General features: G+C 49.7%; 1 protein-coding gene across 1 annotated transcript in view; it reads right to left on the bottom strand.

Annotated features, from left to right (window-relative positions):
* Positions 1–5,343: 5,343 nt before the first annotated feature.
* Positions 5,344–13,821, bottom strand: part of GNAO1 (G protein subunit alpha o1) — an 88,946-nt gene continuing 80,468 nt past the window's right edge. Inside the window, exon 6 of the mRNA XM_026856541.1 lies at positions 5,344–12,185. Coding sequence (XP_026712342.1) covers positions 11,998–12,185 — 188 coding nt within the window. The 3' untranslated portion in view covers positions 5,344–11,997. The remainder of the gene's footprint in view (positions 12,186–13,821) is intronic.

Genomic DNA, 13,821 nt, shown 5'->3' with positions numbered 1-13,821 from the left:
TAATAAAAACGTTTTTTTTTTTTTTTTTTCCCCGCGCGCATGTGTGTTTGTGTGTGTCTGTGTGTGGTTGCGTTGGGTTTTTTCATTTTTTGTTTCTCTTCTCTCCTGGCGCCGGGACCGCCACCAAAGAAGTCGCTTTGCCCGCGGGGTTCAGTACAAGCCGCAGCCCCGCAGGTTGTTGGCAATGATGATGTCGGTGACGGCGTCAAATACCACCTGGATGTTGTTCGTGTCTGTGGCGCACGTCATGTGGCAGTAAATCTCCTTGTTGGGGGAGCGGTTTTTGCTTTCGAATTGTGCTTGGATGTAGGCAGCTGCATCCTCGTAGGTGTTGGGACCTGTGGGCAGAGGCAGGGGGGACAGAGCGGGGGGTGTCAGGGTCATCGGCCACCACCCCCCCACCAAGCACCTGGCCCCTCACTGCTTGCAAAGTGCTTTATTTTGAAAATTTAAGGAAAAACCTATTTATTGTCAAATTTTCCCCCAAGTTCACCCCTCAGCAAGTGTCTATTTACCCTCTTTCCCCCCACGTCTCCCTCCTTTCCCCATAACCTCCTCTTTTCCACCCCATTCTGCCCCATTTCCCTTCTCTTCCCCCCCGACTGCAGAACACCTGGGCTCTGTTGGAGACTCCTTCCTCTCCAGGTGTTGCAGCTTTGCCCTTACTGCCCCGCTCCCCTTTTCTCCCCGGGGCCAGGCCATGTTGCTGTCCTGGTGAGTCTCTGTGGTGTGTCTTGCAATGACATCCCAAGGGAGTGTGGAGGGGAAAGTCCAGGGGGCCTGGTGGCCCCCCGGCTAGGCAGGATGGCTGGGGGGTTTGGTGGCTACTCCATTGTCACCCATGGGTGCTGGCTGTGCCCCTGTAGTGGGGCTGAGCCCCTCTGTGTGCCATAGGCTGGGGTCTCCCCCTAGGCTCTGTGAGGGGATGCGTTGGGGCAGGAGCCCCTCAGAGATGTGTCATTGCCCACCTGCTCAGTGGTCCAGGGGAGTTTTGCTTTTGTAAGGTGGGCTGGAGAGGGGCCAGATGTTTGAGCTGAAAAATGTGCATTATTGCATTAAGCTGCTTACAGCAGCGAGAGTGGCTGCGCCTGGCCCCTCGTGGGAAGTCGCAAAGCCTGAATTACACCCTTGAAATCGCCTTTGGAAGAGCTGCTATTATCTGGAGATTTATTTTCCTTTTCCAGCTTGCTGGTTCCCCTCCTTCCCAATGAGGCGGTTGGCTGAAGGAGAGGGGAGGTGGCCTGGTGCCACCAGGCTGTTCTGCTCCCTGGGGTAGCCATGATGTGCTGTACAACTTCTTGTGGTAGTCTGGGATGTTCCACTAGGTGGCTGTGACAAAAAATACTGCTGCTTTCATGATGAAGCCTAAAAACCTCCGGTGGAAATGCTGGTGCACTTCTGCCATAGGGGAATGGGTGACGTCTTGCTGGGGGCCTTCCTTGTCCCCACACTCTGGTGTCCAGAGTAGGTGTGCTCTGGGTGAAATAGTGCAGAGACATTCAAGTATTTGTAGTGGATGCTGCAGCCTCTGAATCTGATTTTTTTCTTTCCTTTAGAGAATTCAGAAGCGGTATCTATTCTTCCCCCATTTTCTTGGGTTTTGTTCTGTCCCCCAAGCCATGTTGGTTTCACTTAAAGTATGATTTTCTTGTGGTTCCACAGATTTCTGCCGTAAAGGGGCTTTTTTCTTCCCCAGCTGTACCCTGCACAAAGGCCATCCTGGGAGGGTGCGAGTGGGAGATGCAGCCTGGAGGACCGTATGTCTTGGCTCCTGTGGCAGGAGCTTCTCAGGAGCCGCGGGCAAACAGGACAGCTGAAGAGCAGGCAGTCAGCTCCCACCAAGGCCACTCCTCTCCACAGCTCCCCGTGGCCACCCAGTAAAGCTCGTCTCCATCTGCCTCAACTCATCGTGACCATTTTGAGCATCTCCCTGTCCCATCAGCCAGTCGTGCACCTTTGCCATCAGGACTGACCGCACGCAGGACACAAACCACGCCCCCTGACAGGGTGCCAGAGCTGTACCGCGCCTCTTGAAGGTGGGCAGTGCTTTTGTCCCCCCCATTAAGGCATCCTGTCCCCTCTACCCCACCCTGCCCACCTCTGGGGCGAGACGCAGCCCCCCAGCCCCGGTGGTGCGGTGGTGGGCGTCCCGCAGGGCTGTGCCGCATCAGCCCTGGCACGTACCTGTGTATTCAGGGAAGCAGATGGTCAGAGGTGATTTCTTGATCTTCTCAGCAAATAGGTCTTTCTTGTTAAGGAAGAGAATGATGGAGGTATCGATGAAGAATTTGTTGTTACAGATGGAGTCGAAGAGCATGAGAGATTCGTGCATGCGGTTCTGCAACGGAGAGCATGGAGGGAGGAGAGGGGAGAGAGAAAGGCAAAGAGAAAGAGTTAGAGGAGAGGAGAACATTTTTCTGAATTGAAATGGTTAGAAAGCAAAAAAAAAGAAAATCTAAATTAAGACAGTGGTAAATGTGAGATGGTTACAAAGGTGAAGGAAAACCAGGGCATTGCTCTCTTGGGCTGGAGGACAAGGCAGGTGTGGAGGTTGCAGCTGATCCTCCACCATGTCCCTGTGGGGCTGCTCTAGCAGAGCTGACACCTGAACCTTCAAGGACGAGCAGAAAAAGTCATTTGCTCATCACCTACCTAACCAGGGGAGTGTGGGAGGGGCCCTGTGTCTCTTCAGGGGCCGAGCGCCCATGAAGTATCACCTGTGGAGCCTAAATACAGGATGGACAGACAGCAGCAGTCGGAACGTGCTGGGCGTGGGGACCAGGTGGAGTTTGGCCATCTCGGGGTGATCCCACGGACCCGAGCGGTGCCATCGTGGTGAGACCAGTACTGAGGGACTGCCCAGAGGCTGGGGCAGGTCCTGTCCGGGCTGGGCCCTTCTGTCCCTGAAAAAAATCTTCTGCCCATCTTTGAAAATACCACAGTGGTGGCTGGGTCAGTGCTAAGGAATTCCAAGTGCTGCTGCGTGGAGGAAACCAGTGCAGGTGCCTCTGCCAGCCCACCCCGCAGCCCTCCTGCACTTGAGGGCAGCTCCAGGGAGACTTTAAGCATTGTTTTAGTACGAGCATAAATGGAGGCAAATCTCTAAAAGATTTTTTTTTTTAAAGGAATTGTTCTTTCACATGTGGACAAAAGCCATATAAAACCATTTTTCCCCATGCCACAGAAGTTGTTACCAGAAAGGAATGGAGAGCAGACAGAAGGACAGGAGGAGGAGGAGGAGACACCACATCAGCTGTTGCAGGGCACCATCAAGCAGAGTACTTTCATGCTTCTTTCGAGAGGCCGGGGGGTGTCTGTGCAGGCAGGCGCAGGCACTCGCTGTTAGTGTGAAGGTGCCACTGGGCAGGACAGATACGGCTCTCTAGGAGCCCTCAAAAACTTTCTCCATCGTTAACTTGCTCTTAGAATAAAGAGCAAGCCATTCCCTGCTGCTCCACTGATGACTTCGGCAGACACTTTAGGCAGGCCGTGTGCCTTTTTCATTGCACATACCCACCTAGTTTACAACTCGAACGTGCAAAGCTTCTGGTGCAAAACCAGGCCTTGGTGAAGGAGCTGGCCACCCCCTGCCCCTCTCTGCAGCCCCCTCTTGGGGCTGAGCCCTGCCTTGGCCGCTCGCACAGGGACACCTGGCTATTTGGAGAAGCCTGGAGTGAAGCTGAGAGCAGCAGACATGCTGCAGGGCAGCAAGGTGTTTGGCAGCCGGTGGGGAACCCTCCTGCAGCAAACATCCCCCCAGAGCCCCTTCTCTTTTTTTTTTTTTTTTTTGAGGCGCAGCAAAGGGTGGGGGGGCTTTGGATTTGCCAAAGATTTGTGAGAACACACGTGTTTGTTCATGAAATGATGACCCAATTACACATTTTGGAATTTGCCATGAATGTTTTATTAGTGAGTCATTTTATTAGCTATACTTCAACTGTAGCTTTTGCATGCAAAATTTAGCAGATGTCTGATTTAATCTTGAAAGGCTTTGAGATTACACTGTTGGTTCCTTGAAAAAGAGTAGCTAGGAATGCCAAGCAGTTGCTTTCCAAAGCTTTGGGACCTCATTTGATCCTTATCTTTTTTTTAAAAAATTAAAATATAAAAGTCCTTATTCATGGGGACAACAGAAACCACCACAAAAGGACATGTCTCTTCCTGATTTGTGACTGTTGCAAAGATACTGGGTCTTCAGATTTTCATGGAGAGTATCTGGGTTTTCTCCTTGTTCATCACTTATGTTGTCATATGTATGCATTATATTTCAATAAAGGAGTGATCGTGTTGGTGGAGGAGTAGCTGAAATAACGCGTGTGCCTGGGGAAATGAAAATCCCCATTGCAGGGAAAATAACCCTGGTGACTTCTGGGCCTTGGATGCTCGTGCAGAAGATCCAGGCAGGATGGCACCCTGGAAGAAAATGTTAAAAATCTCCAATGCAAATATACAAAGAAAAATCCTTTCCCTCTCAGGCATTAGGTCTTCTCAGAGCTGTCCTGTCATTCTGTCTGACCTGCAGGATGGGATGTATCGGGATATGTGTCTGAGGAGGGGTCCAGCTGGTTACATCACTGGAAATTGGTGAAGTCAATAGGAATAAAGGTTAATTTTCCTTTGCTGAGGTTTATGGAAAATTTTCTCTTGGCTTCTTCAAGTTCTTTGCTTCTATTTTGAGCCCTAAATAATGGAAGATCTTTGGTTTAAACATAAAAGAACAACTGGCCCAAGAGCTATTTCAAAGGGAGGGAGAAGTTCTCTAAGTACTGTGTTACTAAAAGGTGGGAAAAGCACCATTTTTTGAATTGAACCCAAAATGGCTTTTTTGCTTCGGTGCTCACAAGGCTCATGTGATGAGATGGCTGAAAAGAAAAGCAAGGCCTGCTGCTTGTAATAGATTTGTGCCTGGAGGAAGCCAAGGGGCAGCAGGATGCTGGGCCCTGCCACTGATGGCTGCCAGAAGGGCAGCTGGACACGGGCAGACGGAGGCCAGCGCGGGGTCAGGCAGTGCTGGAAGAAAAGCATGGATGGTCTGACACAGATACACCGGGGCAAGGGACAGCTTCACGAGGGGAGAAGTTTCAAGAAGCCAACGAGAAGACGGAGATGATGGTAAATTTATTCTACTTAAAATCAAAGGAAAAAAAATTCCCACCAAATACATAAAATTAAATACCTTTTGGTTATATCCTTTTCAGATTCCTTATTTCCAGGCAAATGATGCTGTGGCAGACGACTGACACTGCAGGCATGTGTCATACATGTGTGTGGAGCAGATGCAGGGTGAATAACAGGCTTGAGAAGCTGGACGCGCTCAAGGGAGACACAATAAAAACCCTCTCACACTAGAAAAGAGCTGGCACTTTATTAACAGTTTGTAACTAATAAATACATTACCAACAGCCAATAAATTATTACAATAACTAATGCTCTATTAAACCAATGGACAGTCACTCTTCGTACAAAATTACAGTTAATACAGTTTGGGCCATCAAACATGCAGGAGAAATGATTCAGCGGGAAACCAGCAAAAGGAAAATCGTGGCGGCCTCCGGTGATCCTTTGGGAAGAAATGTGGTGGGGAGCAGGGAGCCCAGAGGCAGGGTGATGGTCACTGTTCCCTTGTCGAGCTGAAGGAGGGAAAGGGGAGGTGGGGGGAATAGGGCTGAGGATCTTAAATTAGGGTCTGGGCTATTCAATGGGGCAGTAACTGGTCTTTAAACAGCCCTATTTTCTTGCCCAGTACCATTGCGTAGCTCCAGCACTGGAAATGCTGGTGAGACTTGGTCAATGCTGAAAATCCTGTTGTTACCTGCTGTGATCTCTCCCCACCTGGAGCAGGGGGGTTAGACCTGAAGCTGCTTGCCTGTGCTACAGGCCAGCCAGGATTTGGTCATGACATCAATTTCCAAGACACTGGGTGGGAGGAGCTGGGGCAGCAAGTGTCGGGCCGGCTCCCAGCCCTCCACCTCCTCCCTGGCTCTCTCCTCCCCACGGCTGCTGCACCCGGTGCCCATGGAGAACTGAGCTGCCCTCTCTGTGACATGTTTTTTGCCCTATATCCATCCCAGCTCTCTCCCCTCTCCCTCTGCCTGCAGGGTGCCAGCCAGGAGGCTTTGGTGGTCCTCCTCTTATTAACAGATCAGTGTTTAAAGGTCATACTTGCTAGATTTTGCAGCACAAATAAAGATCTTGCAGGCTGCTGGTCTGGACATGAGCAGTCCTGTGAGAAGTCCCTTTCCATAGCTACATTCTCAGCACAAGGTCTTATATAGGTTCTGTACCTATATCTGCCAGCATCAGTTATTGCAGGTCATTGCAGGAGCTCAGAAATGGCAACGTACACTCAAGTCTTGGGGTGCTCTGGGAGAGGGTTTCTGCCTGCTCTTTCCTTTGGGGAGGTAGAGACGAGACTGTGGTCCACTTTTTTTGTGCCACCTGGACCAGGTCCCTGATTTCTCGTGCGTGTGTTGGGGATGCAGATGTGTGATGGGTTTGGGTGGTTCGGGATGATGCTCGGTAGCACCATCTCTACTGACCTTGACGCTTCTGGCATCAGATCCTTAATGAGTGTTGTAGTCTCCTTGGAAATGGTTGTGGGGTTTTTGGTCGTAAGCCTGAAGACAAACCTGGCCCATGACAAAGACACAAATACACTAGTACTAAGCTTTTCTAATCGACTTGACAGACGGTCAGCCTTGTTCCCAGGAACTCAACAACTCTCCCTGGCTTCAGGAGGTTTTTTTGGCCACAAAATACTTGGACACATCTTACAGGTGAACAGTGCAGGGTTGGTCCCTGTTAAGAGCATTAACTGCAAAATCCCCCATGGGGGATGTCTGCCACCCGCAGCTGAACCCGGTGCCTTGTCGAGCTGCACAGTGAGGGGCTGCCCGACGCTTCATGCAGCAGCGACTGAGCACACGGGGATGTTTTGGCAAAAAGACATCTATGTCCCAACCTGACCTCTCGGATTGCATTCCTGGCCTGAGAACAGTCTGTTCCCTTGCAGGCAAGCACTGGACTCACAATAGATTAAACCCACCAGGTACATTTTAATATACATTACAGTATAGACTGCTCTCATTAATACTTTTAGTGTCCTGTAAAACAAAATCACATCTACTGAGGAGCCATGGCAGCCTCCTCGTGAGGATGCCGTCCCCTCCATGGAGGGACAGGCTGGCCAGCCATCCAGGGAGGCTGGCAAGGCAAGAAGCTAATTCTTGTACAAAACTCCTGAGAGAGATGTAGTTGGAAGAATTTCTGGGAGGGCAGTGGTGGGAAGCCGCCGACCCTTCACCCCGTGGGAGGGCAGGGGCAGCAGGGACAGCCCTGTGCTAGCAGACGGAGGGGCCAGATGGCCTCGCCACACAGTCCCGCTGCCCTGCCACTCCACTGGGTTCCTCCGGCCGCATGTAAAAAACAGACTGTGAACTCTATTTGCTAAAGAAAAAAAATGGCCTTTGAAGTATGTGGCTGTATTTTAACGTGTGCTTTCCCAGCGCGTGTTTATTGCTAGTTCTCCTGACAAGCCCAGCTACTGCATCCTCCCAGGGAGGACGGTGCTCTGCACCTTAACCCTGCAGCCTCATCTACAGGTTCATTTCAAGGCTTTCTTGTACAGGTTTCTCTATTTCATTGAAATTATTGTTTAAATAAAGGAGTTATTTGCATTTTGTTTTTATCTCACGGCTCCCCACTTGACCCTCTCATTGCTGATGGAACAAGCTGTGGGGCTTCCTTCTTTCTTTTTGATGCTGTCTGAAACATCACGAGCTCCTAACACTGCTTGCAACGTGACGCCCCTCAGATGCTGCTGCTGGACAGGTGACCGGAGTCATTAAAAACCTCCTGCATCCTCAGAAGGGCATCTTTTGCAAACCCTCACATTAGCTTTGAAGGCCAGCAGGGTATATAGGTAGCTGTTTCAGTTCTGTGCTTTTAAAATATGTCCCCCGTGCCCTGGTATGATTTCTGATGCAGCTGTATCCGTTGCAACACCCCTGTTATGTGGAGGCTGCAAATTAAACAGAACTCAGGGCCTCTGAGGCTCGGGATTTGGAGCACTGCAATTGCAGAGCACAAGGGGCTATTAAGAAGAGGGCTTTTGAAAGCAGGCAGTGTATTTCAAGGTCTTCTTTCTAGGCAATTGATGGTGTTTAGAAAAAGCACAGGGCAAAAGATTGCCTGCAGAAGGCACATCTGTCAGAAAAGGCTTGGGAGGATGCAGAAAGCTAGCAGTGAGTAATGCTTTGGCAGGCGTTTTGGCGACAAAAATCTATACATGGCCATCAAGCGGGAGAAATAGTAGTGTTTAACGCTGGAAGCATTTTGTCTTCCAAATGCCATTTCCAGCCTTTGTCAGTGAATCCTCACGACACTCGTGTGAGGGAGGGAATGTCAGCAGCAGCAGCTGAAATGAAGCTTTAGACATACAATATACTGAAGAAAATGAAAGAAAAGACTCTGTGTGTCAACATTTCCTCCTCTTTTTGTCCCTGTGGAGCCCCAGCCGTTGGCTGTCACCAACATGCTGGGGAAGCAGCTGGAGTTGTGGAGGGGCTGGGGCAGGAGGGGGTTTGGACCTCCCAGCCAGCACAGCCGGGTACGGGCTACCTGAGTTCAACCCGGAGCGTGGCACAAGTGCACTGAGGTGGCACTGGTGACTCAGATGCATTCAGCAGAGTTTGGGGTTGAGTTAATTTAAATTGTCTTTACCAGAATAGTTCTGTGCGCTTTAAGTCCTGAAGCCTTGGCTTGGTGCTGCCTTCACTGGGAACAGCTTCTGTTACTTATTTGCTTGGATAAAATGTCACCTACAGCAAGGGGTGGGGACAGAAAATCTCCAAAATTCTAGTGATGCTGATCAAACTCTTCTGACAGAGCTTAATATAAGGCCTGCCTCACTGGCAGTGCAAGCCATCAGCGCACCACAGCACACAGGTCTGGCCCTGCACTCTGGGTCTAGCAGTTACATACACTTTATGTACCAAATGAAGCTAATATTCAGCTTTTCAGCCCTCATTTTGACACACAACATACATTTGGATGCTAGGTGTTCCTGGTGGGACTCAGCCAACCACATGGGACAAGCTCCAGGCACATCCCTGTCCCTCTGCATCCCTCCAGCTAATTCCCTGCCCCTCCTACAGCAGAAGCACCGTCCCATTGCCATCAGCTGGTCCCTTCCAAGGAACCAGAGAACTGGGTCGGTGCTTCCCATTGGGATCCTTTCTTTGGAAAACCTTCTCATTGACTCTGAAAATCCTAAGCTAAATCAAATACAAAAACATGCGCAGGCTTTGTGTTCAGTGTTCCTTTGGTTTAGAGTTGTAGAGCAGAGTGTGCTGGCATTAAATGGAGCTGGGAGAGAAGCTGGGACCTGGGAAAACAAGGCGTGTGGGTGGGATGTGGTGTGAGGAGCAGAGGGGCTCCTGGATTTACTGGCTGGCCAGCTCTCTGCAGGAGCTGATGCTGCTGGAGGTATTTTAAGGCTGAAGTGTGAAAAGAAAGGTGTGTACTCACTTGTGCCAGAGCAAGGGAGACAGAGACCTGGCGTTATTGCTGTTAGTGTCCAACAGAGCAGCAGTGGATCCTCACTGTACAATACTAAACACAGTTTTATCATTTGATGCTATTTAGGGGGTTACTGACACAGCTGCCAACCATGCTGGGCTGTGAGCTGGATAGATGGGTGAAAGCCACCTTGTTCTCCTCCTCAGGCCTCCCCTGTTTGCCCTGGGGTGCTCCTGCCTCACATCCCTGGCGGGAGTTTTGTTTAAACCCCTGGCTGGGTTTTTTTCCCAGCAGAGTACAACCTCTGACGGGGACTCTCCTCCAGCTCTCAGGTGCCCTTCTCTTCCTGTCCTCCCTGCTGCATCAACCTGCCTCATCTCCCTTCTGCAACTTCTCTCCCAAACCACCCCGCCCACCATCTCCTCCAACAGTCTTCTCCATCCCATGCCATGTACCTGCTCCTTTCCCTGCCTCCTGCACAGCAACGCTCACCTGGCCCTGTGCCTTTGGGCTGTGCTGCTTTAGGCTGCTCTCACACCATCTCTCCTTAGATAGGCACAGTGAGAAAAGAGATATTGTCCCTCTCAGGCATGGCACTGGAGAAAACTTAGACCTCCTGAGACCTGAAAGACACCCCTAGCTCAGGCTCCCAAGAGAGGACAGCTGAACTTGTCACTGGCCTGGAAAGACTCACATTTTCCAGGATCGTGGACTTGTAAGAGTTAGAGCAGAGGCAGGGATCAGCACTGCCTACCTGCCCCCAGATGCCATGCTGAGTGGGACCTCAGAGGTGGTTGTCTCACCCAGACACCAAAGAAGCTTTCGGGGTGGATTTCTAAGGGTTCCTCCATGATCCCAGAGGTGATACCCCACCTCTCATGCTCCCTCTGCCTTCACCCTGATGGTACCCGGAGCTCTTGGTGATGGCAGGCGGATGGCCACACCTAACCTGGCCCGGCCGTGTTTGTCCTCCTCTCTGTGCCCCCACATTTTGCTCTGCTGGATGCTACCCTTGCTATTTCCACACCTCTCCCCTGCCTTTACTCCCTCTCTTCTTTCCCTTCCTTGCACTTTTCCTTCCTACTCCATCCCTTGGCTCATATCAGCTCCCTGAGCCCTCACTACACAGCCGGTACACACCAGCCCTCTTGCTTTAGATACCGGTAAAGAGACTCCCTGACAGGAGACACCAAACCTGGAGCTCTTGGATGCCCAGGCAGGAGATGACACAGGCAAGCTACCAGATTCTGCTCAGCCAAGGAGGCTCAGAGTGCAAAGTCAGGCTTCTCAAGGGTATTTAGATGTCCAAGGTGGACATGAAGAGCGTGAGGCTCCTGCACACCTTGCTGTCACCAAGCATGGTGAGTCTTCCCAAAGCACCTCCCCACTTTCCAGATACTTGAAGGCCAAACTCTGCCTACAAGGAGCCAGGGGTAAATATTTTTGGTGCATCCCAGGGATTCAGGGCTGCAGTGTGGAAAGAGATGCTGTGTGTTTGCAGGAGCATCCGCTCTGCTGAAATCACTTAGGCTGGGAGGTGCTTTGGGAAAGGCCGCTGGGTGCCCAGGCTGGGATCCTGGCTGGGATGCTCCTGAGTGCAGGGTCCCCGTCAGGACGCCGTCCCAGGGCATCCTCCTGCCTACACTCCAGGGATCCAAGCCCAGCTGCCACTGACCAACTCAGCTCAGCAGCTCTGTGGCATCCAGACAAGTGCCTAACAAACAGGTTACTGAAACCACTAGACAAATTTTAACATTAATTTTGAAAAAATTGAGGTAAAACTGTTACTGGTAATGAATGCTTTTAGACAAAACTTAGTAGGTTTTGTTACTGTGTCTGTCTTAGACACCAGCAGAACTCAATATGGCTGTCTTACTTGTTCAAATAGCTGTCTGGAAAAAAGGAGAGTATACAAATCCAAGCTGTGGTGGCTGTGTTCAACACTGACCCCTCCAGCTGTGGGGTAGGAACTGGAGCCATAAGGTACCCTCAAAATAATCATGTTGTATCTAGCACTTCCCAAAGGAACAGTGTTTTTAAAAAAAGATAAATAATGAGGAGAATTAAAAATATCCCGTAATTTCAAGGAAAAAAAAAGGTTCAGTTCCAAACTACACTGTGGCTGACCCCTATTTTAAGGCTTTGATTTTTTTCTTTTTTTAAAACGGAAGTATTTTTGTCTTTTGGCAGTTGAAATGCACTTTGTGGGAAATGCGTTAGCTCCCTCTATGGCACTGCAAATTGGAACGGAGGAGTAGAATGAGGCAGCAAGGGAACGAACCAGAAATAAACCAAAATAAAATAAAACAGGGCTGGGGAAAGCAGAACTTGCTGCAAAGTTTTCTGGGACGGGAGGAGGGATTTATGTACTTCTTCCTCATCATCTTCGGAGGAGAAAAAAAAAGAAGAAAAGAGAGAGGACCTGTCCGCGGGACTGGAGGATGCTCCCAGCAGGTGTGAGGAGAGGAGGGGAGGGCTTCAGTAGAGTCCGCATCCCCGCAGGTTGTTGGCGATGATGACATCCGTGACGGCGTCAAAGACGAACTGGATGTTGTTGGTGTCGGTGGCGCAGGTGATGTGTGTGTAGATCTCCTTGTTGGGGGACTTGTTCTTGCTCTCGTACTGAGCCTGGATGTAAGCCACTGCCTCTGTGAAAGAGTTGGGGCCTACAAGAGAGCCAAGATGAAAGCAAAGAGTGGGTTAAAGCAATCCTGTAACACTAAATCCATAGGGTGCCTGCAAGCGCCCCGTTGTAGGAACAGGGGGAGCGCGTATGGGGCTGCTGCAACCCAGCTGCCCCATCTCCATCTCACGGACGGGCACTATTACCAGCTGGGCCTGCTGCAAGGGAGGAGTTGCTCTCTGACTGTCAGAGCAGCTGTACTTTTACTCTGAGTTGCTGTTTGTAGAGGTGAAATGGATGAGGGAACTGAGTGTTAAAACAGGCTATGATGGGAAAACCAGAAGAAATTCCACATTGTGGTGACCAAAAAAAAAAAAAAAAAAGAGAAAAAAATCTGCCAGGAATGTGGTAAGTGCTTAGCCTGGTGCAAAGGCTTAGCTTTTTTACTTTTTTTCATTTTTTTTATTAAGGTTTCAGCTTTTGATGAAAAAGAGGAGTTAAAATATCTGTGAATTGAGGGCAGTACTGGTAACTGTGCCTTCCTTTCCCTGAACTGCTGAGAAAAGGACATGGAAAGATTCAGCCTCTGTTACAGAGCAAAGAGGGGTTTTCTCAAAATAAAAAAAATCTAGCAGGAAATGTCCCTCTTTTTGAGGAATTATGATCACAGTAGCCTCTGATAGAGCTGTGGCTAAAACCATGGCATGAGGAGTTTCTTGTTTTGATGTACAGAGATGTCTGTGCCAAACCTTATTTCTTACACATCAGGTTTTCTGTTAAAAAAGCTTAAGAGCAGTCATGCAAAAGAGCAGATCCTTCTCATCTGGCCAGCCTTGACACTGCTCACAGCTGATAAGCTCAGTTTGCCGGACTGGGCTGGAGTGCAGCCTCACAGCCCTGCTGGGTACTGCCCAGTGCCAGCGTCCCTGAGCCCTGGAAGGATCCACAGGGGCAACACTGCTCATGCTCTTGCATCCTCTCCGTCCATGGTGCTTTACTGATGGGAAATGTTGTCCTCTGATGAAGAGAAGCCTCCTTGGGTCTCAGATTTGCTAGTGCTGAAGGCACCTGATATGGGAGATGACTTGCACTTACACGTACATGCACTGCCAGTTGAAGATACAAGCTTATGAAGACCATGAGATTTGAGAATATGCTTGAAGTAAGAGAAGCAAAATGATTTCTGGGAGCAGGTTCTTGCGTGAAGACCTGTGTAAAGAATTTAGGAACAGTTCCACTTGCTGTGTGCAAAACCAGGAGGGTATTTCATGAAAGGATTGTTCAAAGGCATGAGGATTTAGATGCTGCATTACTTCTGGGAGAGCAGGGAATCACTAATGCTGCCTTGGTTTAAAACACACTCTGGATTCTGCTGCTGCTTTATAAGTATTGTGGATTAGTTAAAAGCATGAGTGAATTAAGGGGATGGAAATAGTCAGTGCTCCAGCATACAGCAAGCAAATTTGTGGATGTAGTCTTCTAATAATTCTCTGTCAGCAGGACTAACGGACATCAGAAACTTCATTTTGTTCAAAGCATTTTGTGGAACCTACTTGTGATGTTGAAAGTCCGCTTGTTTGACTTATAGGCTTGCATCAAATAATTCTTTTTAACTCCAGGGCAACTTTCTAATAATACTACTTTTTCACAAGGCCACAAGGGCTTCATCTGAGCTGTGG

This window comes from Athene cunicularia (genome assembly GCF_003259725.1).
Source record: "Athene cunicularia isolate RWA chromosome 11 unlocalized genomic scaffold, athCun1 chr11_part1, whole genome shotgun sequence".
NCBI classification, from domain to species: Eukaryota; Metazoa; Chordata; class Aves; order Strigiformes; family Strigidae; genus Athene; species Athene cunicularia.
This window is presented reverse-complemented; position numbering and strand designations above follow the sequence as displayed.